The sequence below is a fragment of the Toxoplasma gondii genome, chromosome VIIa (assembly GCF_000006565.2).
Source record: "Toxoplasma gondii ME49 chromosome VIIa, whole genome shotgun sequence".
Classification (NCBI taxonomy): Eukaryota; Apicomplexa; class Conoidasida; order Eucoccidiorida; family Sarcocystidae; genus Toxoplasma; species Toxoplasma gondii.
The window spans coordinates 1973844-2000441 of record NC_031474.1 but is presented as its reverse complement, the minus strand read 5'-3'; the positions used below and the strand labels follow the sequence as shown (position 1 = coordinate 2000441).

General features: G+C 55.6%; 3 protein-coding genes across 3 annotated transcripts; all 3 read left to right on the top strand.

Annotated features, from left to right (window-relative positions):
• Position 1: 1 nt before the first annotated feature.
• TGME49_204100 (eIF2 kinase IF2K-C) lies at positions 2-17597 on the top strand (the record flags this gene model as incomplete). Its single annotated transcript, XM_018779288.1, has 12 exons — positions 2-690; positions 1193-3242; positions 5283-5711; positions 6287-6934; positions 8478-8827; positions 9086-10628; positions 11126-11477; positions 12024-13162; positions 13571-13905; positions 14456-16112; positions 16544-17098; positions 17529-17597. The coding sequence occupies 12 exons, from the start codon at positions 2-4 to the stop codon at positions 17595-17597; spliced, it is 9816 nt and encodes a 3271-aa protein (XP_018637320.1).
• Positions 17598-17743: 146 nt separating this feature from the next.
• TGME49_204110 (eIF2 kinase IF2K-C) lies at positions 17744-19232 on the top strand. The gene has a single exon (XM_002367652.2). The coding sequence runs from the start codon at positions 18024-18026 to the stop codon at positions 18513-18515; it is 492 nt and encodes a 163-aa protein (XP_002367693.1). The 5' UTR covers positions 17744-18023; the 3' UTR covers positions 18516-19232.
• A 1931-nt stretch (positions 19233-21163) lies between these two features.
• TGME49_204120 (hypothetical protein) lies at positions 21164-26587 on the top strand (the record flags this gene model as incomplete). Its single annotated transcript, XM_018779289.1, has 5 exons — positions 21164-21337; positions 22111-23360; positions 24232-24372; positions 25167-25260; positions 26068-26587. 5 exons carry the CDS (start codon positions 21164-21166, stop codon positions 26212-26214), a joined length of 1806 nt encoding a protein of 601 aa, XP_018637319.1. The 3' UTR covers positions 26215-26587.
• Positions 26588-26598: the final 11 nt, after the last annotated feature.

Here is a 26598-nt window from a genome sequence, read left to right as displayed (position 1 = left end):
GATGGAAGAAAAGACAACTCGGGGAGGCCGAGGCAGAGAAGGGAATGCGTGCCTGCTCCGCTCGCTCCTGCTTCTTGAAGCGCGTCCCGTCAGTCCCCGCGTCTCTTTCTCGATTCTGTCTCTCGGCTTTCTCTCCTCAACCGCACACGGCCTCGTCGAGTCTGTGCAGACACGAGCGACTTCGCATGCAAGTTCTCCAGCCTCCTCGGTCGGTTCCTCGCCCTCGGTTTCACGCGCTGCGCCGCCGTCTCCGTCTCGCCCCTCTCAAAGCCTCTCGAGCTCCGCGGCTCCGGGGCTGTGGGGTGTCTCCCTTGCCTCAGCGCGGCGTCTCCTCTTGGAGGAGCAGAAGAAGGAGACAGCGACTCTGGCGGCGCTCGCGACCTACGGTCTCTGCTCCTCGGTGAACCAGCAAGCGTCGTGGACGTGGGCAGATCCCTCAGACTTCGACGCCTTTTTGCCTGTGAGCGACGGCGAGGCCGACGTCGTCTTCGATGCAGACTCCCAAAATGACGAGGAAGATGGACTCTTTCAAAGAACCGGAGACACCGAGGAACCTGAGAAGCCGTGCGTCGTCGTCGGTCTCGTCGAAGTCGCGGCAGAAGGCAAACGCGCCCGGCGCCGCCGACGCTCCCCCGGTGTCTCCGCCATCGAGTTTGAAGCTCGTCTCTCGCCCCCTCATTCTCATCATGCGTAGGTGTATGCGTGGCGTCCATTTGTTCTCTTTCACCTTCCCCTGGCCTGACTTCGCTCTAGAAGATCAACGACGCGGAAGTCGTTTGCCCACTTTGAAAAGAAGGTGTCGTCTCCCCAGCTACAAATACCATACTGCTTTCGCCCCTATAACAGTCTATATCTATCTATATCTATCTCTATCTATATCTCTATCTATCTCTATCTCTATCTCTATCTATCTATCTATCTATCTATGTATCTATGTATCTATCTATCTATCTATCTATCTATCTATCTATCTATATCTATATCTATCTATATCTATATCTGTCTATATCTCTATCTCTATCTATCTATCTATATCTATATCTATCTATATCTCTATCTATCTATATCTGTATCTATCTATCTATGTCCGTCTTCACATAGATTTGCATTAACTATTCGTACTCGTATACAGCTATACGTGACCATCATCTACATCTTCCTATGCATGCGTTTGCTTCGCTTGTTTTTTCAGATCGGGGAGTTGCGTGCACATTGAGACGTCGCTGCGATGTATCCGGGGGTTGCCTTCGACATTTTGCATGGAGGCGCAGGAGACGATTTCTCTCGGCGTTTCTTCCTCCCTGTCTCTGTCCTCCGTGGCGACAGAGAGGCGCGAGAACAGGGAAGCGAGCGAGAGCGTTCCAGAGGCCATTTCGCATTTAGAGCCGGTGGAGAAGCTTCTGCACACTTCGGCCGCGCTCGAGGCTCTGCTCGTGAGTTTTCTCGAGAGCCGCGGAGAGCCAGACGCGGAGGAGAGTCGCTTGAATCGCCAGCGAAGGGAGAAGGACCGGGCGTCTCTAGCGAGTTCCAGAGAGCGCCTTTTTCGCAGCCATCTCACGCAGTTTCTGCATTTTTTTTCGGACTCCACGAGCGACTCTTCCAGCGTGAGTCGCCGCTGCTCTGCGCTTGCCGGAGAGACGAACCGACTCCACCGCGGCGAGGTCGATCGCGAGAAGGCGAAATCGCGACATCGAGTTTCTTTTCAAGATGCGCATGCAGAGATCGGAAGGGACGTCACGGGCGCCGAGACATCCAAGACTCCCTGCAGCTTCCTCCCAGCTGCGCGTGCGACTGACTGCAGGCCCCATGAGCCGCCGCGCGTCACTGCGGCGCCGTCCAACTCGCCCAGCTCGCCCTCTGCGTTCCTGCGCGACCCCGAAGGAGACGCTGTGCCTGGAGGCGCATGCAACGCAGAGACCCCCGTGGGCGGCGGTCCGGGATCAGAGAGAGGAACGACGCTGGAAGCGCAAGCGAGTCTGTTCGAGAGAGCGAGGTGTGCGGACGAAGAAAAGAAGCGAGAAGACGAGGCGGCAGACGCCTCTATCGGAGACACTGTCGCCCAGACGAAAGAGCGGCAACTTCCTGTGTTGTCTCCAACGCGTCGTCCTCGGTCTGCAGAAGAGAGAAAGCGACGCAGTGGAGAGGGATGTACGACCCAGGCCGACTCGGGGCCGTCTGCGCCGATGTATGGAGGCCGCAGCTGTCTGGCTCAAGCCACAGAACGGACGTATGCAGTCGGTGTTGAGGAAGGTCCGTTTCACTCAGGCACACAGTCCGAAAGAGAAACAAACAACGGAGAAGCGTCGCGAGTCGGCGTAAAAGACATGTTTGCATCCGCGCTGGGAGAAAGGATAGAATCAGGAAACGCAAAAGCCGGCGGGCAGCTGTGGCTGGACTCCTTCGGATCGGGGACGCCCGGTGGAGAAGGAAAGAGTCTTCAAGGTAATGCCGCTACAGTCTTTGCTGTGTCTTCGCGCTCCCCGCTTGAGGCGCCAATGAGTGGAGACGACACCGAGAGACGGGGAGCAGCGTCAGGAGATGACGCTGAAGGCCGACAAGACAAAAAACCGTCACCCTCTCCGTCCAAATCAGCTTCTTCTCCAGATCCTTTGCCTTCTTCGCCTTTTGTTTTTTCGCCTGCGTCGCCGTGTGATCTGTCTTGTGTCTCAGTGTCACGCTTGACGAGTGCCCCATCAGGCATCGTTGGACTTGGCGCCGAGACCGCTGCCGAGGCCCAAGAGAGAACGGCCGTTCTCTCGCGCTTGGGAGGTGTCAGTGCATGCAAAGAAGGCGCGAACGGCGCGCTCTCAGTGATTCAAGAAGAAGGCGAAGAGGAGAGCACTGAGACGCAGGGGACGCAGAGCGAGGACCGCAGCGGAGCCCGTGGCGAGAAGAAGCAACAGACAGAGAAAGACAAAGAGAAGGAGAAGAAGGAGAAGAACGAGAAGACGGACAAGCATGACAAGCATGACAAGAATGACAAGAAAGACAAGAAAGAGAAGGAGGTCAATGGAGATGAAGTGGAGAGAAGAGAAGTACGAGGTGTGGAGGAGTTGGTGGCCTCTGAGAGTAGACCGGCGCATGAGGCGCGCGGGGCGAAGCCTAGCGCAGATGTGGGGGAGTCCAAATATGAGCGCGACTCTGAGATGGGGAAACGAAGCCCAGAGGTCACGAGTCGATACCACACAGAGTTCATCGAACTTCAGCAACTCGGGTCAGGCGGCTTCGGCAGCGTCACAAAGGTAAGCGTCAACGCGCGAAGCAACTGAAGCAAGTCTTTTTTAGAGTCAAAGCGGATCGAAGAAATGGAGAAACGGAGACTCCTGAGGAATTCGGCACGGATAGGAGACGCCGAATGCGGAAAGAATCAAGAGCCGAAAGAGCAGGAGAGAGTGAAGAGGGAACGCAGGATCGAGGCCTGTGGGCGACGGAGCACCGCAAGCCGAAGACAGGCTCAGAGCCAGGGCGGCATAGGGAGGCCGAGTGGAGCGGAGAGGGGACATTGCGACGTAGGGGATCGAGTGAGAAGGACGCAGCAAAGAAGGAAAGCCGAGAGAGAAACGGATGTGACAAATCGGCTGACACAGAAACGCGCGCTGGAAACGGTGAAGTGTCGTGCTGGAAAGGCGTCGTCGAGGAAGTTGGAAAAGTCGTGGAAATCTTGAAGATTCGTCTTGCCTGAACAAAGGGAGGAAGACGTGCAAGCCTAGGGATCAAAGGCAGTCGCAACAAGCAGTGCAAGAAAAATATAGAAAAGAGAAAAGGAAACAGACGAACCGGAGACTGATGGAGAGATAGGAGAGACGGAAGTCGAGCAAGAAAAGAGGAAGAGAGACAAAGGGGAAAAAACAGAAAAAAAAGAGGAAACAGAACGATCGATGGCAGAGCGATCGAAAAAGGGAACTTGAGGGAGGAATCAGTACAGAGAAAAACGAAAAAAGGACGCAGACAGACGATCTAATGGAGAAGTATAAGAAGAGGGAACTGAGGGAGAAATGGAGACCAGATCCAGAGAAGCAACGTGGAGGGACGACTCAGGGAAGGAAGCGCTGTAGACGAAAACTTGTGTTCACTCCTGAGGATTTGGGATTTCTCTCGGAGTTGACAAGAAACGTGGAAGAGGCTGTACAGACAGTTCACATGTGGGGGACGATGAACGTACCGTGGCCATAAAACGCGCAGTCGCCCTCGTCTCTGGGCAAAAAACGAATGTTGAAAAGGCGACCCGCGAGTGCCGGTTTTGCCTGCTTCTGGATTTTTCGTTGCCCTGCAGTTCCGATTCGTTACATGTCATCTGTGCATGCGCTTGCTTAAACGTGATGTATCTCTCGCCTGTTTGAGAGCGCCCGACAGTCTCGCTCCTGCGTGTGTGTGTGTCACCCGACGCATGCCGAGGTCGAGAGTATGAGTCTTTCTTCTTCTCGCTTCTGCGCCGGCCCCGCGCCAGCGAGGCTTCTGCGTCCCCTCATGTCCACGAAAGCAGGGATGGCTTTGCCGAGTCTCCTCACGTAGGAAAGAACGCGCGCGTCGCTGCCGCGCGTTCTGCATGCACGCAAGCCCGACAGACGTTGATGGCATTCGCCAACTGCAGTGCCTCCACAGTCGCTGGTGGGTGTCCTCGTTTTTCTTCTGAGGCTTTCCCCACACGCATGCGTACGTCTGTAGAGGTAGCGAGGCGCCTTGGATCTTCCGAGGCGTTCAACCACCCGCGAAACTGTGGAAGGTGCGAGGGAGACACCGCCCTTGTACGCAGAGCCTGGGTTCCTACGTTGACGATCGAAACGTTTCTCGTGTGTGTTTTGTGTTTCATCGCTCTTGCCTATTCGCCGTCTACGCCGCCACTCGTCCTGCCCGTCCGCGTCTCTGCCGCCTGCCGTCGCTCGCGCGTCATGCACTCGTCGACCTCTCCGTGGCGTCGTCGACTCTCTTTTCATCCTCCCGCTTGTTTCTTCTCGACGATTCGACCCTCTTTCTTTCGCTTCGTTCACACCTCTCCTGTGTGTCTGCGGTCTCTCTCTCTTCCTCGTGCGGCGGATCTGGCTTTCTCACGCTGCTTCTCCTCCCCTTCTCGCTCTTGCTCAATTGCTCTCCCCTTCCGGTTGCTCGCTCTCTCGCTTTCCTTCTCTTTGCCTCTGTCGCTCCGCGTCTTCCTTCTTCTCTCCTTCTGTCTCTCCCCTCTCTCTCGTTCTGTCTCTGCGTCTCTCTCTCCTTCCCTTCTCGCCCGTCTCTCTTCTTCATCTGTGCCTTCTCTCTCTCTTGGCATCACCGCTCTCTGGAATCAGGTTCGCCAGCGGCAAGGGGGAGGCATTTTCGCCGTGAAGTGCATTCCTCTGCGTCCAGCTCGAGTGCGGCGCCACGGCTTCTGTCCAGGCCAGGGTCGGGAGCGAAACCTCGCGCGCGCCGGTGGAAATTCCACGGGCCGCGGCATGCGGGCCGATGCAGGTGACGCACAAGCTGCGAAGCGGCTGGAACGAGCGCGAATGCGAAGTTTCTCCGGAAACAAAGCGAAACGGCGTGTAGGTGGACAAGTCTGTGCTCTCTCGGGGCCGCGACAGAACTCTGACCAAGCTCCTAAAGACGGTGCATGCAAACAAGCGGCCCGCCGCAAACGCAGAGACGACAGCCTCAGCCCCACAGACTCCCAAGACACCTACGACGACGCCGTCGGCTACATGGAGGAAGCAACGATGCTCGCGAAACTCAACCACAAGGTGAGATCAGCGTCTGACAGGCAACCGCTCGCAGACGCGCACCAAGGCAATTCAAAAAACGTCACGCAGAAACGAGAATGAAACCTCGTGCACCCATCTCGCGACACAAAGACCTGACAAATACTTACTTCTTGTAATATATATATATATATATAAATTTATGCGTACATCTTATCTATGCATATGTAACAATTCCCGATCGGATCTGTGCATGTATCCATATAACGCTATATATATATATATATATGTACATGTATATTTATTTGGATATACGTTTGTACACATGTATTTATTTTCCATTCATCAAAGTGTTGTCTGCGTGCGTTCCTGTGGAGTTCTTCAGAAGAGGGCGTTTATGCTCACTCCTGTCTCTCTTGCGTTCACGTTGGTCTACGGCTCCCTCGATGTCTCCGTCGATGGACGCTGGCGCCTGGGTCTCGGTGTTAGGGGAGCAGCTGAATGCACCCTTCTGAGCGCGCGCGTCTCTCTTCTAGTGCGTTTGCGGTTCCCGGCGGAGTGCATGCGTCGTGTCTCCACCTGGTCGTATCGGCTGGTGCCCTCCTTTTTTTCTGCAGCATATCGTTCGTTACTACGACGCTTGGCTCGAAGTCACAACGCCTTTGCGGCGGGTCTCGCCAGACTCTTCGTGTGGAGCCGAAGAAGGAGATCCGAGCAAATGTCTCTTCATCCTCATGGAGTACTGCCCAGGTCGCACTCTGCGAGAGGCAATCGATTCGGGACTTCTTCAGCTTCCGCCTGCGTCGTTCCGACAGACGCTTCGGAGACGCCAGACGGCGAACCGAGTCTCCGAGACGGCCGCCTGTGCACCCGAAGCAGGCCGTCGATGTCTGGGCTCCTCTGCGTACGTCTCTTCTTCCTCTTGTTGCTCTCCGTCTTCTTCGCGCGCAGCCTCGGAGCTTCGAGGCGCCGGCGCGGCTGAGACGCTCGCGCCCAAGGGAGGAGAACCCCCAGGGCAGGCAGGAAACGAAGAAGCAAGAGAAGCGCGAGAAGAAGTCGAGGAAGAGGATGACAGCGAAGAAGAGCGACGGACAGAGGCGGAACGGAGAACCGCAGCCGAGATGGGACTGCGCGCTCTCAAGTGGAGACTCACCCGCGACCTCGTCGGAGGCGTCGCTTACATGCACTCTTTCGGCGTCATCCATCGAGACCTGAAACCCAGCAACATTTTCCTCAAGGTGGACCAAGACCGCCTCTGTGTCAAGGTGAGACACAGGAGCCAGACGAGCTCCTTCGAAGGCCTTGCCAACTCACAGAAGCTCGCGAGGATCGCCAAGCAAAAGCCGGAGCGAAACCGACAGTCGAGCAAACATGTGGATATATATATATATATATATATATATATATGTGCTTTATATGTTTGTGTGCATGTATGGATGTATCAATGAAAAGGAGCTTCCGTCGGCGCATGCCTGTACTAGCCGTGTATAGGGGATGTTGGAGAACGAGTGCGAACGACCCATTTGAACTGCGAAGATGACTGTCGGAATACTTGCTCCGGGGACGCCGACCGTCGCTCCCCTCGCTGAGACACACACATAGGGAACGTGCAGGAGACTGAAAAACGTTTCGCCGATGGCCCTTGACGAGTTGGCGGCTGTGTGCGAGATGAGGGGGGGCTGATCATCTGGTCGACGGTCGCTGCTAAATACGGAAAACAGAGTGAACTGTTCTGCGTCTCGTAGATTTCGGTCCGAATCAAACAGCTTTTGCTCTGGCGAAAATCCTGCAGAGACACTGCTGCGTGCAGCTCTTCTGGGGAGAATGCGCTGCATGCTGGACTCCTGATGTAGATCTTGAGGGTCTCTGTGCACCAGTCCGAAGTTCCGCTGTGCTTTGCCGAACTGACCATCCTGTCGATGAGTCTTGAGGATTCTAAAATTCGTCAAGGAAGAGTTGTTTCCGAGAACCAATGCAGCTTCTCTGTAGTGACGAAAACAGACACGCGGCGGGGAGGTGAGAGAACGTCGCTGTCAGCCAGGCGGGCGTTTTTTCTGAAAAGCCGTGGAATCCTCAAAGACGTAGAGGGGGACGGAGGAAGAGTTGCCTCGAATTTAAAAAAAAGACCGAACTTCCAAGAACGCTGGCGTTTCTCGGAAGAAACCAGCTGCGGCTGTTCGCGCGGGTCGTGCTCTAGATCGGCACCCCACGAGGGAAGGCCCATCTTGAAGTTTCACAATTTCGTTCCTTTTTCTTTCATGGCGCTCAGAAACATGTGCAACTGTTGAAACACGTTGAGTCGTCAGTTTCCGTGATCCTCGCAGGTGTCTTTTGTTGACGCGAAACCTGTGTATCGGAACCCATGTCTAGATAGATCTTTTTATAGATCTACATATACATATATATCTATATATCTATATATATATATATGTATATATGGTCAGAGCATATTTTTCTATGCACATACCTATATGTCGTCATCTATATCCGTCTTTCTAGATCTGTCTATCTATCTACATATATATATATATATATATATATACATTTATGTATATATGCGTTTACGTTCCTCTCTCTATCTCTGAATCTATGTCTCTCGATCCGTGTCTATGTCTCCATGTACATCTCTCGATGTAGTTCCGTCTGTCTGTAGTTCTCGCCCTGCCCTTCTGTCCGCGAATCCGCGTTTGATGCATGCGATACACATATAGAGCTCGGAAGCGATGCAGGGATAGACTCCCCGTGTGTGTTGGGACTTCCGCATGCATCCAATCAACGCGTGCCTGTCCGCGGCTGTTCTTCGCGCAGATCGGCGATTTCGGCCTGACGACGACCGTGTTGAAAGGGAAGCCTGGGGGTTCGCAAGCTGCGGGAAGGCGGGCCTCGCACTCGGGGACCAGCGGAGACACACCTATGGGCTCTGGCGCGTCGGTCCGGCCGCTCTCAGGCTTTTCCTGTCCGTCACAGGAGGTCTGTGAAGCGAGACCGAACGGAGGCAAACCGCACCCCGGCTGTCCTCAGCCTCTCCAACGTCTCCCTCTCGTTCCGCCTCTCTCCTCCTTCCCCGGCTCTCACCCCAGCGATACACCTTCTCTTCGACTCTCTGCCGGCGTCGGCACGGTCTACTACATGGCTCCCGAACAGGCTACTGGCAGCCGGTAAACATCCGACACTGCAGACAGATACACATGCAAAATCACATCTCTGTGTACATGTTTCTTCATACTGCCCTACGTACTCGTTTACCTACATCTCCATTTGCATGCATGCATAGGGATGTGTGGACAGCTGCAGTTTGTCGTTGGATAGTTTTTTCTCTGTGTCGCCGCCGTCGGCTTCGCTGTCTCTTTTCCATGGGTTCTAGACGCTGGCAGTTGACTTGTCTCTGAGACCTGTCCGCCGCTGTGTGTTTGCAGCTACGACCAGAAGGCGGACATCTTTTCGTTGGGTGTAGTCTTGTTTGAAATGTGGGCGCCGCCTTTCACGACGGCGATGGAACGCGCCTCTGTGCTGGGGCAGTTGACGCTGGATCACGAACAGCAGATGCGGCGGCTGTTGCCTCGACAGGCAGGCAAGGCCCTTCCTCCCTTCCACTCCCCGGCGCCTCTGAAGCACCGAGAGAAGAAGGACGAGGGCGACGGGGGGGGGGAGGCCTCGAGTGTTGCGCTGCAGTCCTCTCGCCTATCCGCGCCTCTGCGGCCTCGGCAGCAACGCCGGAGACAGCAGCGCGAGAACCTGCTTCTCCAGAGGACCGAAGACGAGAAGCGGCGTCTCGGCGCGGGCGGCGACCCCGCGGACCCCCCGCCGCCCTCCGACTTCACTCCGTTCGACACCCTGACCTTCTTGAAGCAGTATGTGCCAAGCGAAGTCGCCCCGCTGATTCTCGCCATGATTCAACAGGACCCGGCCAGCCGTCCTGCGGCAGACGCACTGCTTGTTGACGACGTTCTCCTCCCTCTCGAGCTCAGCCAGGCGCTGCCTCTGGGCGTCGTCGACGAGTACGAAGTCGACCTCGTCAGATCCTTCTCTCACGAGGCTCCCAGCAGACGGACAGAAAAGAACGGACGAAGGGGCGAGAGCGGGAAACATGGGGGGTCTGGCATGCGTTCGAACTCGCATGCACTCGGGGCTTCGCGTGGGGAACTCGAGCGCGGGGGCGAGGCCCAGAGACAGGGCCAGCAGGGAGCAGCGGGGACCGGTGAGGCTCTCGAGGCGGGGGTCCGCTGCGGGCCGAAGCGCGGGAAGGCCGCAGGGCGCGAGCGAGAGACAGGCGGAGAAGTCGAGGGACCGAGTTTGGCTTCTGTGGGCTCCGAAGGTGAGGGCGACGACGCGGCGGGAGGCGAGGCGGGGGCGGGAGGCGAGGCGGGGGCGGGAGAAGGACGGAGCCGCCGAGGAGACAAGGCTAAGGAGAAGAAGAGACAGGCGGCCGAGGAAGAGCCGGGAAGCGAGCGGCGGTGGATCGAGGGCGCGCGAGGTGGCGAGAAGGCCGGGGTCGGAGACCTCCGGGGTGGAGAGAGACTGCAGGCCCACTCTGCGCATCCGTCGCTGTCGTTCAGTGAAACATGCGTCGAGGTCGACACCGTTACGCAGAGTGTGGGGGGGCGCCGAGAAGAGCGAGAGAGACGGAGACGAGGAACCGATCGCGAGGGCCACAGAGCCGGTGGGGGCCTCCGGGCGAGAGAAACGCACAGTCCCGTCTCCCCTGGCGCCGGGGCCAGGAGGGGCGAGGCGAGTGACGAGGAAGAGAGCCGCAGAACCAGGAGAAAAAAACATGAGGACGCGCTCTGCGTGAGGCCGCGCCCCGCTCTGGGTCACCCTTTCAAACGCATCTACGATGTCATTGCCTCGTACCCTTTCTCCAACGAAGCCGTCCAAGTCATGGCGACTCTGCTGAACAGACACGAAGACGAAGCTGCTCTCCACCACTTCCTTCTCCTCAAACGCGCCCTCGCGTCCGAGGTCAGTTGCACCTCCGGTAAAAGTTTTCCATGCGTGCTTTGCGCTTGATCTTCTCTTTCTGTGAGAGTCGCTTTGCACTTGATCTTCTCTTTCTGTGAGAACTGTTTGATGTGCCGCTTCTACGCTCTGCAAGAGGTAATACCGCACCCCTTCCCAACGGCTCTTCTCGCTGTCGACATGTCGCGCGGCTTCCGTTCGTGAGGGATCCAATTCGACTCCTCGCCCGAGACTCAGAGAAACGCGCGAACAAGGAGGAACGCTGTGGGAGGAGGAGACGCCTCCATGCTGTTCGTGCCATTCGCGCCTCCGCATCTCCGCGAAACAGTGAAGAACTCCGCCACGGTGTCCCTCTGGTACACATATATGTACATATACATATCCGTGAATATATATATATATATATATACGTATTTTTACAGATATATGTATATATATATGCGAAACGAGGTCCGTTTTTTACACCTGGTTTGTGTCTATTTTTGCTGGGTTTTTCGTAGGGCATTCTGCTGTATCGTCTTCAACAGTTTATTCGCGGATTAGTCCGGCAGCATTGCGCGAGTTGCTTCGAGCGCCGCGGCGCGACACAGATTTCTCTCCCCGCTCTTCTTCCTCTCACGGGTCGGCTGGCGGGGAGTCTGAGCTGGACGCGGCGGCTGCTGCGGCATTCCAAAGTGATTCTCGATTTGAAGGAGAAGCAGGAAGACGCGCAGAGGCGGGTGGAGGCTGCCCTCAAGAACAAGGGAGCGCTTCGCACGCGGCGGGCCTCGAAGTGCCTCTCGGTCGCTGGAGAGTCAGAGGGCAAGGGAGGCGCTGCCTCGGATGGAAATGTGTCAGAAGACCCGCAGCCGAGTAAGAACATCCAACAATTCAAACGCTGTTCGAAATGCGGCTCTGGTCGCGATGGATGCGTACGCAACGTCCTCGTCATTTGTACTCTAGACAATTCCATGGACAGTCTTCGACACAGGGCCGTCTCTCTCTTCATCTCTGTCCAACTGTAGTCATCTCCGCCTTCCTGTGTGTGCCTGTGGATGTAGACCTCTGCTTTTCTGTCCCTCTCTCCAGCTGCTCTCTCTCCTATATATATATATATATATATATATATATATGCGTGTGTGTGTATATTTCTCTATTTATATGTATGTATGTTTCCTGACTCTCTCGTTCTCGTGCATCTATATTCATCTACATATATATATATATATAAATATATATATATATGTATATGTATATGTGTATTTAAATGAACATTCATTGGGATGTAATTGTATGTGTGTGTCTGCTGCTTGTCTGTCTTTCGCGTTTTCTCTCTGTACCATATCTTGTCAGTCAAACAGTTGGCTGGCCAGACCGGCGCGAGGTCGTTTCGGAGTCGTGTGCTTTCTTTCGCTTCAGGCAGGAAGGCGCGTCCGTCCTCTCGAATGCCGCCAGCCCCGACGCCGGCCTTCGCACGCTCTGCGGGTGCGTCCGTCCTCGGCTGCTCGGCCTCCCGCGATGTCTCTTCGGCGCGCGACCGGCCGGGGCTGCCGCCTCCCCATTTGTTCGCAGTTCCGCTCTTCCGTCCCTTTCTTCTCGAGTGCAAGCCGCTCCAGCCTTGCGCCTCGGTTCCCTTTGCCTGTCTGCCGATCCACACGGCCGTGGCGCCTGCGGCGGCGGGGGTTTGTACGCCCGAGGCGGCGACGGCGGCGGCGGCCGTCACGGTGGACGAGTTGCTTTCTGCGGAACAGGTCTCTTCTCCAGGTCGGGGCGTAGCGCTGCTGCTGGACGCCGCCGCGACGCCGTTGATTCTTCCCTTTTCGCTCTTCCACGGCGCCGCGGCCGAGGCGGCCGGCAGAGGCCATGCGAGTGCCCATTTGTCTGTCCCCGTCGTCCAGCGGCGGTGGGCCTTCGCGCCGACGTACATCAGGGCGGACTGCGCGGCGGGGCGAGGCTCCGCGTCGCCTCGCCTTGGGAAGCTCCGCGAAAGCGAGGAGAAACACTCGGGGGAGAAGAACGTGGGGAGCCGCCGGGAGAAAAGCGGCGGTCGGAACGGATTCGGCTGCATGCGATGCCTGAGCCTGAGGTCCGGCGCGAGCTGCCCAGAGAAGGGCGGCTCGGAGGCCGAGCGTTCGAGCGCGCGGCGGGCCAGGGATCGTGGAGCCCAACGCGAGGACGACGCGCCTGCATGCGAGGCGGCTGCATGCGCACCCCAGGAGATCTACGCAGCGCTCTACGACCTCGTGGTCGACCTCGACGCCTTCGGGAACTGGGAAGAAGAGTTCGGCGGCTGCGTCTCCTTTTTCGGCGAGGACGACGTCCCCCGGCGTTTGTGCAGAGACGACGGCCGAGACCAGCTGGAGGCGAAGGAATTCGGAAAGGCCCTCATCCCGGGGGCGTTCTTCGACGCAGAGGTCGTCGCGGCAGCCGCCGACGTGCTAGCGCCGCTTGCCCTCGCTTCACCCCCTGACAGCGGAGGCGCGTCTCATGGACAAGGCCTTCTTCTCGTCTGGACGATGGCCGATCTTCTCCCCGCCATTCTTCAACATCTCATCCTCGTAAGAAGCGGAGGGGGTTGCTTGCGTGACACAATTTCGTTTTACGCGGGCGATGGGGGCTACGAACTGTGCACCTTGATGTCGACACAAGAGACAGAGAGGGAGAGGGTGTAGCGCTGTGGACCGGGTCGAGGTGAAGCTGACGAGCATGGTCACCTCTCGTTCGGACAGAAAGGGAGGTCTTCTCACAGACGTCAGAACGTCGGACCGCTGGGTAACGTAGAGGTAGAGTGCAACGTGAATCCCTATCGATAATTCTTCGACAAAGTGTAGTTACACCGCTGTCAGTGGTTCCAAGGAGGTCTCAGACGATCCACCTAAATCAGTCTTCAACCGTGTGTATCCGCGTTACGGTACAACACATAGAAAGCCGCTCAGGCGCCTCTGGTGTCTCGGCTGCCTCTGCAGATCCCGGAGGACCGCGTCCGCTTCTTCGCGAATTGGCTGCGAGTCCAGGCAAACGGCAGCGGGCTGACGAAGGAGCGACTGGAGGCGCATCTTCGGGCGGTCGTCTTATATTCGGAGGACAGTCTCGCCGGGACGGCTCGCGAGGTCTTTTCAGAATCGGGAAACGGGCAAGTGCCTGGCCTGGCGTCCGACCGCGAAGCGCGCGGGAAGGCAGAGAACGGACGACAGAGAGGAGACGAAGAAATGGCTCTTCTTCAGATTCTCCAGAGAGAAAGAGACGAAAACTTCATTCGGCAGCAAGCGGACCTTCTATGGGCTCTGCTTGGCATTCAGGAGTAGGTGTCATGTTTTGCCTTGAACTTGCAGCAGTTTGCTGGTGAGGTAGACTCAGCAGCGTTTCCGTCTCGATTGTCTCTCGATTTCCGGTCTGGGTTTCTCCGGGAGCGGACGTCGTTTTTGGTCTCCTCTATCTTTCTCCTAGCCCGTGTGTGTTTACACAGCGGAGCCTGGGAGCCGTTTCTTTCTGTTTTCTTTCGTTTTTCGGCAATCTCCGTCGTCCGAATCCTAGAATTCGAACTAGAACTTCTCTCTCCCTTTACATGGGTCTGTCTCTGTTTCCCCCATGACCGCTCTGTCAAATCCACTACCTTTCTTCCCCTCTTCGCTCGGTTGTCTGCGTCCCCTTCTTGCCCCCTTTCCCCTTTCCCCCGTGCTCCCCGGTTCCTTCTGGTTGGAGGAATGTCGAACGGACGTGGTTTTCTATTTCGAGAACCAGCGGTTCGTTTTCTCTGTCTCATCAGGACACAGCCCTCTCCTTTGCGATGGCTGTCCACCACTGTTCGCCTCCGATCCCTTGCCTCCTGACTCGGTTTCTTGGTGCTGCAGAGACACTCCAGAGAAGACGATCGCAGAGCTGATTTCTTGCGTGTTGTGTCTTGACCGGAGTCGCGAAGACGCGCTTCTGCTGCTCGCCGAGGCGGACCCGAGTGGCTTCGTCTCTTCTTCATTCGACAGCTTGCTTCCCATTTCTCTGCCCTTCTCGGCCGAGCGCACGAGCGTCGCGTCCGACGGTTCCTCTCACCTGGCTACGTCCCTCTCTTCGCTGTCTCCGCTGCTCCTCCAGCAGCTACGTCTCCTTCGTCTTCAGCAAGAACTCCTTTCGCAGGTAGAGTGCTTTCCTCCAAGCCAGCAGCGTTTCAACCTTTTCCTCCCCTTCGACACAGCGCAGTACGCCCACGGCTTGGTTTTCTTCGTCCTCGGGGCGCCCGTGATGTCGCCCGCGCCGCCTCCGGGTGCCTCGGGGGGCTTGACACTCGGAGGCGCGCCAGGCCCGCCGTTCTTCTCTGGATACCCCGGGAGCTTTTTCGCCGAGAAGAGCGGGATGTTTGCCTTCTCGAGAGACGCGCTGCAGGGCGCCGGCAGCCTCGCCCACGGCGACGCTCCTCCACCCGCCGGTGCGCGCCACCCGCGGAGCCACCCAGTCGGCTTAACTTCGAAGAACGCGTCCCAGCAGGCCCTAGTGAGCTGGCGACGCGCCCAGCAGATGCGCGAGGTCCTGGCCTCCGGCGGGCGCTACGACGCGCTCCTCGAGGAAGTCCGCATGCAGGGAATCGGCGAGGAGGAGGACGGAGACCGAGGCCGCGGAGGTGAGAGGGACGAGCGACGCAGAGAGGCTGGCGGCCACCATGAAAAGCGGCGAAGAACTCTCTCGGTCACTGGCGTGGAGCTCGCAGTCGAGTGCATCGGCAAGCGCCTCCTGCTGCTCGCGCAGAATCCGAAGAGTCGCTTTCTTTTCTCAGACGACGCGTTGAAGGGTCCTCACTTTCTCTCGGGCGCGGTCGGGGCTGCTAACTCGACTTCCTTCTCTCGCGAGTTTGGAGGCGTCGACGCGAAAGCGCAAGCCTCGGGCCTCGCCTCGGACGCGACTGGCGGGTCTCTCTTCGTCTCCAAACACGACATGCATCCTCATCCTTCGCTGTCCTTCCCGCCGCCCTCTGCCGTGGCCGGCGCCCTCGGGCCTCTTGGCCCGCACGACCCCGGACACCCCGGCGGGACTGGCGAGGCGACCCTGCGAAACAGTCGGGTACATGTCCACCCGCAGGCGAGCCACGCTCCCCACGTTTCGGGGGCAGGCGCCGGCGGCGAGAAAGAGGGCAAGGGCGCGCCGGGGGCGGCGGGAGTCTCCGCAGGTCTCGGAGCCCCCGGGGGCCTCGAGGGTAGAGACGAAGGCCGCGGCCGCGACGGTCGGGCCTTCGCGAACGTCAGTCGAGTCCGGAGCGTTTCTGGCGGGGAGGAGCGGAAGCAAGCGGCGATGGAGATGTGGAGGCGAATGGGCGCAAGCGTCAAACATCTGTTCCAGGACGCGCCGAAATGGTCAAACCAGCCGGCAGTTCTTCTCTGCGTCGTCCAGCCGCACTCGGAGCGAAGCGGCGCCGGGAAGACAGAAAGCGGAAGCAAACAGAGACATGAAGAACGGAGACACGCCTTCCTCGCTGCAGCTGCCTACGAACTTCGCATGCGACTCCGCAGGAGTGCTGTCACGGTACGTCCGGGAGCCGCCGCTTCGCGCCGAGGCTGTGCGTTCACCCGGCACAGCGACAAGCTGCGCCGGGTGAACGCTTTAGTTCCACCACACTTGTGCATGTGTGTGTGTGAATTTGTACGGACCCTTGCAGAGATGTGAGGCTGTATTGGGTTTTGAACCTGTCTTCGTAAACTCCTGAAAAGGACTGCGTAGAGGTCGCTCAGTGTCTGTTCTGGCCGCGAGTCATGCGCAGAGTTCTTCACCGCTGACAGAGCGCATTTGCACGTACAAACCAGCGCGGATGCATGCATGCCTTTTCGGATACCCTGATGGTCAGGGTGTGCTTTTCAGATCTGGACGCGCGGGCGCATCCCTGGGGGTGCGGGTGTACGTACACTCCGTGACTTCGGGTGTGTCTCGGCCCCGTGGCTTTCTGCTTTTTGTTTCAGTGCGAGATTCGGTGGATTTCTCTGGCGGAGCGTCAACGGATGAAACGACCTGTTCGGCGACCTGCAGGAAATGCAACGAGTCGCCCGTCCTCTGGAGCCTCGGCGCCGCAAGCCCTCGCCTCTCGGGACCTTCTTCAGTGGCTTGTCTTTCTTTCTTCCTCTTCGCTTTCTCTTCCGTCTACTTCTGTGTGTTCGCCCTCTCTCTGTGCGTCTTCTCCGCCTCTTCCGGGCGCCCCTGCGTCGGCCCTGTCTCTTTCGTCTTTGGCGCCTTCCGCGACGGAAAAGGGTGAGGTGTCTCCTTCCGCGTCGGAGACGACTGTGTCTGCGGAGGACGAGCAGCCAGAGGAGGACGCGCGGCAGACCACAGCAAAAAGGGAAAGAGAAAAACTGTTTGCGATGCTGGATGAAGCCGTCGCGGCCACAGACGGAACCGCCTTCGCCACAACGAGGGATCTGCACGAAGACGAGGCCACCGCGGTGCAGCGAGAAAACAAAGCCAACGTTCATGAGTTGAACATCCATATCGAGCATCTTTACGGGGAAGAGACATCACAGGTGCGTCGCCGCCTCTTCTTTTCGGAGGTCCTGTTCGGTCTCCTAACGCCGCATCTCTTCGCGTCGGCCGAGAACGCCGCGCCTACGAACTTCTCTCCACACAACGTAGAAACAGATCTGCAAATGCGTGACATCACATCTCAACACACTGCTTGACCCCTTATTTGTGTGTGTATGCGTTTATAGAGACAGATAAATGTAGCCCTTCTGTGTATGCCTATCGGCATATATATATATATATATATATATATATATGTGTATGTATGTATGTGTGTATGTATATATTCGTGTGGATGCAGAGAGATGAAGCGATAACACTGTGTTCGTGTGTGGACGAAGGCGCGCGCAGTGCGCGTGACTTTGCTTGGCTTTGAAAACGTTTCACGGGTGAGGTTCGGAGTTATTTGCTGTGTCATCGTTTGCTTTCCAGGTCCTGACCTCTGTGAACGACGCAGTGGCGTTCCTCGCCGCAGCTGTGGGAGGCCCGAAAGCGTCCTAGCGCGTCGACGAAAGGCGCAACGAAGTCTCTCTGCACGCTTGCACAGAATAACCAGAGGTGTACAAGTGTATATGTATCTGTACAGTTATGTATATTTATATTTAGGTATATGAGAACTAATTAGTGTATATACCCCTGTATATACACCCGCCAGTGGAGGCGGGGTTGTGTCCCTTCGAGTCTTGTTTCCGCTGCAACCGGCAGGCGGGGTTATGACTTTCTGCAGTGCGTGACAAGGGATTAAATGCTCCGTTTCTGCAGTTTACTTGTGAGAAAGTGGGCCGAAAGGGATTCTTTTGTGAGCACTTCGCTTTCAGAGCGCCGTTGACAGGTTCTCCTGTTTCTCTGGGTCAGATCCCCGCGCATGCACCCAGCAGTCTCTCCTGGGCTCTGTGGCCTGTGTCGCGCTGTTGGAGAGCCAAGTGGATGCTTCTGAAGAGAGCGGGAACTCCAACACGAAGAACGAGAAGAAGGAAAGAAGAGCGCGGGGAGCAGAGAGAAAGAAAAGCAGAGGGAAGAACGAAGAACCACAAGTCGAAGGAGGGACAGGAGAAAGAATTGGCGAGACATGACAGGCAAAAGAAGTCTCCGAGTGCGTTTATTTCCAGATGGTTATCTGGCAAGTTGCGGGTCGGAAGAGAATGGAGAAAGGCTTGGACTCAGGCGTTGCCACGCGAGCCGAGAAGGAGAGCTTCCCATCTGCTGAGTGCACCAACGAAGTTTCTTCGAAGTTCGAGAGCTCTTGAGTGCCTCTGCGGCTCCGTGGAACTCGCCTGTACAGACAGCGTAGGCTCTCAGAAGCAACACGGTCTCGCCTTCGCGTCGTCGCGCGTTTCACATGTCTCTCGATCACGTGCGGGGACGCCTGAGAGCGCAGGAAGGCCTCTCGGCGATGCAGATTCGTTTCTACGTGTGTGAAGTTGTCAAGCGACCTCTGTGGTTGCATGCAGTCATCAACACTGGGCCTCTGTGTAGAGAACTGCCGGAGTGCCCTTTCGCCGCGTCTCGTTTTCCCAGATGAGGAGAGGAAAGCAGAACAGCAGCGCATGCGAAACTCCGCAAGGTGCAGGAGGGAGAGTCACCTCATGAGACTTGAGATACCTCACACTTGAGAACGCAGCTGCACTTCTGTGAAGCAGACACAGTTCTCTTTACCGAGCTCGGAATGCGCAGTGGCACTGTAGAAGGGCGCTGTGCTGTTGCAGACGCTCTGTTGAAGCGAGCACACGCCAGCTTTTTCAGCGAAGTCTCATGAAACGGAGAAATGGGAACCATTTGTCTTGCCATATGGAAAACCCACCAAAATACTAGGTGTGAAAAGGACCAGATGCAGAATATTCTGAGACAGGCCTTCACGTCTCTTGCACCACATCCACGAAATCATAAATATGTGTTTATATATTCAAATGTATGTGTAAAGCTAGGCTGAGATCGGAGATAGTGCTGCACATTTATCTGAAGAGCGGCGCGTCTATTGCCTCAGCTTCAGAGATTGAACGTCTTTTGACCAGAAAACGCGTCCTAAGTGCGAATCCTCTGGTGTAACCTGTGGCTCTCTCGAGCGTGTGCGTTTTTCATCTTTTCCAGAGTCTTCGCCTTTGTATCGAAGTCGCGAACTCTAGCCAAAAACACAAGTTCCTGTAAAAGCTGTTGTGCGTGCATATATATATATATATATTTGAAAGTATATGTGTATCGTCGCGCTTGTAGTAGAAGTATGGTAAAAGAGAATAGCTTCAAAATAGACGGACTTGCCTATGCTTTGCGACGCTACTTGCACCAAAATCATAATTCAACTCGCCATGCATGCAGCACAAACGGGAAAACAACTAGACCTAGGCTCCATGTACACATTGTATATAAAACGGGATTTTTAGGTTCACTTGAACTACCTTTTTCTGAGACAACAATTGCATTGCGACGCCCTTTACACATTCCAAAGTGGTATATCTACGTGCCAGAGCGCATACGGGAAGCGACGCTGTGCACGAATAGCAGGCGTGTGTTGCTGCTTTTTTGCCTCAATGCAAAGGACCACAGCCTTCCTTCCACGTGTTCGACTTTTGTGAAGACCGAGGCCCTCTGAAGTCAAGCCAAGCAGCAACTGAGGAGAGTTTCGCTGCAGAACGACGGGGTGGCAGCAGGCAGGTCGCACTCTCCGTCAACACAACAGCTTGCGTTTCGGCGACGACCTGAAGCGACAGACGGGAGCGATTTTCCTTGCTTTCTTTGCAGACCAGACGGGAGCGATTTTCCTTGCTTTCTTTGCAGACCAGACGGGAGAGAAGCGAGAAGGAAGTGCCATTCGGGGAGAGCGCAGCGATTGAGTCCAGAGATTCGTGGAGTCTCGATTCCTCCTTGTGAGGGGAAACGGAAACGATTCATTCGCGTGTCGCTCTGCACACCTGTCGGGTGTACATCCACTCGAGACTGGAGACTCGCAGTCACCAGTGTGCAGAAAGCTGCCAAGTCGAGTGGAGTGTCCGTCAATTTTTTCTGCGATACACAGTTCGATCTCGCGGCGAAACAATGGGGGAGGAACGGAGACTGTCCCGTTTATGCCGAAAACCTTTCGGGCTGCTTCTCGCGTTTCGTGGACCTCTGTGTTTTCGCCTCGAAACTCACGCGGCAGCGGCAACGCATGTACGCATGCGCAGCGGACTTCGGAGCGGAAAGACGCCGCTTCGCAGCCGTCTCTGGACTGGATTTTCGACTTTCTTCGCAAGAATTGTTCAGTTCCGGCGTCTGCCGTATTTTTTCCGTGTGGCATGTGTTGAGTTGTGTGGAGCAACCGCCAGGTTTCTCGGCGAGCTCCTGCCATGCTCGGCCTTCACTTTTTAAATCAAGTCGACCCTCCTTCTGCATCTACTATATCTCGTTCCTCCATTTTCACGACTTTACGTTTTCTTTTCGCTGCGACATTCTGAGGCCTGAATTCGAAGAAAGACTTGTCGCGTTCTGAGTCGTCTTTTCGTCTACAACGCTTTGTGGCCTCCGCATTCGTCGCATGCAGTATCGCGTCCAGCAAAGACCTGCGACGTCGTTCATTCTTGAAGTTGCTTCTTTCTACGCCGACCCTTCTTTGCTGTCTCCCCATATTATTTTCGAGCTTTCGCCTGTGTGTCTTTTCTGCTTTTCTTTCGCGAGAGTTTTACCTCTCGGTTTTCTCCTCCGCTGTCTCGTTTGTCGAACCTCTGGGAATCGGCAGAATGGAGAGGCCCTCCTCTCCGCTTCGCGCCGGGTTTCGATTCCCTTTGACTTTCTCTTGTTTCTCTTCTGCCTCTGCGTGACCTCCCTGCTCCCCATGTCTGTCTGCTAGGCGCAGCGAGAGGCGTCGCCTTCCCCTTTCTTCTCTGTCACTCTCTCTTCTCCATGCTCCCTCTGCTCCTTCTTCACTTTTTTTCGCTGTCTGCTGGCCTTGCGTGCGTCACAAGCTCTCTCCACGACGCTTCTCGTCTCGGTTACGGCTGCTGCTCTGCCTCCTCATCTACCGCGAGTGTGTCTCTCTGACTGTTTGCGCTGCTGTATCTGGAGTCCGAATTAGCGTCTGCTCTCGTCGTCTCACGATGCTGCCTCACCAGCTAAAGCGAGCTGTCGCCGAGGCGGAGGCGCATGCGGCGGCCCAGAATGGTACGCGGGGCGGCGACGGTGGAGGCGGCGAGTCCTTACCGGCTGGAGAGGCCGACAGACTTCGACAGCTTCAGAAAGATCGAGCGCAGCTGCAGCTCCGAAAACTGCAGGTAAAAATGGGGGAGGCCACTCCATTCTCTTCTTACTATTTCTGGGATGTATTCAACGAGACGCCGCGTCAACTGCCCAGTATTTTCTGTCCACGTGGATTGCCTGAACGTCTTTCTCCTGCACATTACAGAAGAAACTTCAAATGAAGACATCGAATCCACGCATGCTTACACACACAAATGGATACAAATTGCCGTATGTATCCGAAATTTATGCAACTGTATCTGGATACTCTATATTCACATAAACACACACGCATATATATATATATATGAAATGATGTGTATATATGCGTGTGTAAGCGTATGGGTCTTTCCGTTCAGATCTGGCTGCTTGAGTCGATTTGTGGAGATATTTATGGTCTGGGCTTATGTATAACATTGCGCAGACACAACTAAATAAAGAGACATTCCCCATGGCCCCGTCTCGTGAGAAGATCGTCAACACACCTCTCAACTGAACATGCGAAATAGAGAATTTCACTGCGTTCAGACTCGAAAGACCACAGTCCCTCCCAAACAGCACGATATGTATCTCTTCCATATACTTACATACATGCATGTTCTTCTATATGAACATATATATATATATATATATATATATATGCACAGCTCTCTCTCTCTCTATATATATATATATATATATGTATACTTTATATATATATATATATGTGTATGTGCGTGTGCACCCTACCGTATATGTTTGTTTGCGTTTTGTGTGGATTTGACTGTCTGGAGAGCGAATGGCAGAGATACGTGTGTGTTCCTTTCAGGCAGACGCAGGTTTGATTTCGAAGCAAGCGGCGGTGGTGGCGGCTGCGGGTTTGGAGTGGCTGTACGACGAGCCGAAGGGGCAGAAGGAGGCGCAGGAGGCGGCAAGAGAAGCATATCTCCTGGGGAAGCCGCTCGAGGCGCCGTCTGCGTCTTCGGCGTCTGCATCTCGAGCGGACCAAGTTGCGGCCGCGCGGGGGGGGCGGGAGCGACAGGGTGAGGTCCAGAGCGCCTCACTGTTTCTGCCGGAAGGATCTCTGCTGCGCGCGAGCGATGACACGCTGCGGAAGCTGCGAGAGGACCCGTTGTTTCTGATCAAGCAGGCCGAGATCACGCAAAAGAAGATCCAGGAGGCGAACCCGCTGCTCCGGCAGAGAGAGGCGGAACGGCGGGAGAGACGGCGCCTAGAGGAGGAGGAGAAAAGGCGACGCCGCGAGCGAAAACGCGAACGCAAGCTGCAGAAGAAACTGAAGGAGAGGAAGCGACGGCGACGAAAGGAAGAAGCCGATCAAGAGGCGCGGAGACGCAGCCGATACTCCAGCGACGAAGACAGCGGATACCGAGAGGAGAGAAGGCGAGAGAGGTACGAGGACTCAAGACAAGGGGAGCGACGCGGTGGCCACGAGTGGGGCAGACTCAAAGAGGAGCCCGCGAGAGAGAGGCGCGAAGGGCGCGGCTTTTTCAATGCATGCGTCCGCGGGTCAAGATTTGGAGACTCCAGAAGCTCGTGCAGACGGAGGCAAAGCGCAGAGGCGCCTTCCAGGTCCAGTCGTTCCGTCTCCGGCGACCGGGGAAGGCGAGGAGAGCGAGAACAACGTGGACGATCAAGAAGAGCCAGACGCTCATCTTCGTCGCCTGACGCGCGACGCCGAGACAGGCACCGACGGAGAAGCAAGCACAGCGAAGGGAGTGACTCATTTTCTTCGTCTTCTTCGTCCTCGTCGTCTCCTTCGCGATCCAGAAGGCGGTCGACGCTTCAGCCGCCACCTGAGGAGAAGCGCACAGTTCAGGAGGCGCCTGCTGTCAAGAAAGAGCCTATGCTTCTTCCAGTGAAACGCGAGCAAGCATCGGCCTCGCCTGCCTCTGCGAACGAAGCTGAGAAAGCCACCCGGAGAGTCTACGGGCCTGCTCGGCCTGACGTTGCGGCGATTCAGACGGAAGCCTTCGGTGTCACCGATGAGATTGCTCCCCCTGCAGCGATCCAGGAGAAGGCGCGCGTCCTTCAGGAGCAGCGAGAAGCCCAACAGAAGGCGTAGGCGAGCGAATGAAGGAAAGGCGACAGCGAACAACGAAACGAGGAGCGGGCAGAGGGACTCGAAGAAGCAGAAACCTGGAATAGGTCAAGATTAATGAAAAGGGATAGTGGCCAAGACATGGGCCAAAGAAGACGGGGATACAGGGACCTTGGAGACGGCGAGACAGAGAGGAAAAGTCGAACGCATAACAGGAGACTCCCAAACTTTCAGCACGAAGGAAACAGTGTTTGCGTAACGCGTCACGCCAGAAAGCCTACGTGTTCACATTCAAATCTCCACGTAATCACCGTTCCCAAATGGCATGTAACTAGATGTTCTTATACATGTAGATATGTATGCATATATGAATACAGAAGGAGACTTGCCGTTAGGCTTCGGGGTGAAGGCTGGGGACCGAACGGTGGGTGTTATTCGTTCATCACTTACGTTTCGAAGGGGAGGTGTCAACTTGAAGAAGTAGTTCAAGCTGCAGTTTATCTTCAAAGCTGGTCTGCCTGATAGCCACGTATCGAGAGGGAGGATTTCGTCGATTCATGCCTCCAGTTTCTTCTGCTACCTCTCGTTTGTTTTCGGCTTTCAAGCAATATCTGCATGTGTCGGTGCCAGTCGGATCTCTCGTGGTGTGGACTGAGTTTCACCGTCATCACCACTCCAATCCCCCAGTAGTTTTCTCTGAAAAGCGAGCGTCGAAAATGTGAAACTGACTAGCCGAGAGCCCTCTTCCAGATGCACTCATGGACATCCTTCTTGTGCGGAGCTGTGCAGAAGAAGCTCACATCAAGGAAAGAGACTCGTGGTAGACCGCATGTAGCTCGTTGCATGCATCCCGCGCTCCTCGCTGTCTCTTGGTTGTGTGAACATTTACAGAGCGATTGCAGCTCGCAACGCGGCCATTGACCAGGCAGTGAGAGAGCGACGAGAACGAGAAGAGAAAGCGAAGAACGAAGGAGGCGGAAGCCAAAGCGAGGCAGACCAAAAACTCCAGCAGATGAGGGAGGCGGGACTGCGGTAAGAGAAAGCGGAATGGAGAGACAAAGAGGAGACAAAGAGACAGCGACAAAGATGCGGGGACACTGTTGGAGTTGGAAACATCTCGCAGATACACTGAGTACTCTTGCAACCGTGCTAAGATAGCGGAACTCGCAAAGCGAGGAAACACACCAGGGTGAAAGGGAAGATAAAAGTCCCCAGTGGCAGTTACCTGTCCAATGTGGGGCGTCTGTTGTGTCGAGTTGGAGTCGGAAAGACGTTTCTGCAGCTGTGAAAGTGAACAAACAGGAGGCCGAGACAGTTTCTCTGTCGTTGTGGCTTCCATGCGCATGCGCGACACCTGTAACTAAATTTGTCGCTCTGTAGAGATGAGGGTCACTCGACTGGCGGGTGCTGGCAGTCGCTTCGATGCTCCCGTTAACATCTATCTCTCTAGTTAGAGTAGGAATGAATGGTATTTTCCAGGATATTCCCCTTTGTTAAATGGAACTCCATCGAAAGATTGATGGGGCGAGGGGTGTGTGTTTCTCCTCCGATGCGTTCCGGTGCCTCCATCAAAGAACTGTGTACGGTGACAGTGGTGAGGAAGAAACGTGAAAGGAGCGGAAGTGACGCCGCATGCGTGTGTGGACGCCTCTCGTTTTTTCGCTTTCCACGAGGCTTTTTGTTCGCGTGTTTTTCTTTCCGAGTTCTGAAACTCCGCTGCATTTCTGCCCGAATCTGTGGGAAAAGATGCTTTTTGGGGTCGATGTGGGGAGTAGATGCAATTGACTGCCTTGCTTGCTTGTGTCGTTTTTCCCTTTCTGTTTCAGGCACGAAGAGGACAAAGCCCGAAAGCACGAGCTGCTCGCGATGAAGGAGACGCTCCAAGAACAGCTGGAACAAAAGTGGCGAGTGAAAACTGAGGTGAGAAATGGCTTCCTCGAGACAACAACGAAGTGACCTCGCGCTTGTTGCGCTTTTCCGTGCGGGCCTCTAAAGGCGGATTCCCTTGCCTTTCCTGCTGTTGTCATCTGTCGTCGCTCGGCTTCCCAGCGTGCAATTCGCAGCTGCATTTCTCGAGTTTCTGTTTCGTTTTTCTTGGAGCATGCAACGGTTGGTACACGTTGCGGCGAGTACGAGATTATCAGGTAATAAGGGACCCTGCTCCAACGCGAATCTGAGTCTGTAACACGGCTTTCACCTCCAACTGTACTGACGTATCTGCAGTCGTGGTGTCTCATGAGGCGGCTCTCGGCTGTCTAGGCAAGGATGCGCGTTTCTCCCGAAACCGAGAATCGAAAGAAAACTGTTGCGTTTCGGATCTTTCCAACTTCCGTCCGTTTTTAGGCTTCCCTCTTACACCTCTGAATGTGGGCAGTGCTCGGGTAGCCATCGTCTAGGGTTTGTCACGATGTGAGTTTTCGGCATGTGTGCATGAGGTGGCGCGACGAACTCATTTGATTAACGGAGCCGTGTGAAGTCCACACTGGATGCCGTTCCAAGTGTACAATGGCTGCGTCTCAGTAGTAAGACTGACTACAGTTCATGGGGGGGGGGGGGAGGATTGTTGTTATTCTCGTGTAACTTCGTTTATGGAAACACGGGCAGCACTTCCGGGGTGGTCTTCGTGGCAGGCGGAGCTGACAATGTGCGTGGGGCAGTGCGTCACGCTTGCTTGACTGAAGTGCCACTGGTGGTATACACGACTTTTGGGCGTTGCTTCGTTTTCAGGGCGGTGAATTATTCAATTCGGTGCAACGGCAGGCGTTTTTCAGCGAAGGCAAGACCGTGGAAGACTTTTTGCAGCGACGCAGAGCAAGACGGAGAAAGGGGGCGGACGAAGATGACATCCTCGCGACAAATGCCGAGCAACGCTGAGAGCTGAAAGAGTCGCGAGCTGCCAAGACATTTTTACATGTCGCATGCCAAGCCTCTGGCGTGACGGATACACATCATGCTTTAGAATAGAACACACCAGATTTGTCTCAGGAATTTGGCTAGGGCTGCGCAGAATATGCAACCCAGTACCAGTCAACTGAGTTAATCATTGCCCCGGAGTCAGTGCCCAAGACAGAGCCGCGGCGAGCAGACTTTCTGTGGCGGGGGCCGAGCCTACCGCAGTGAATCCCTGACACAGCACCCTGCTAGGGGATTTTCGTTTTTTACCAACACATCAACGTGGAGGGTGGAAATCTCATGCAACCGGGCGAGAACGGTACAGTCGAGATAAAGTGCTGCGAAAGGTTTCCAACCTACACGTTT

Coding starts and splice junctions, on each gene's coding strand:
- TGME49_204110 (XM_002367652.2), top strand. CDS start 18,024: ATGCTTCTGAAGAGAGCGGGAACTCCAACACGAAGAACGAGAAGAAGG.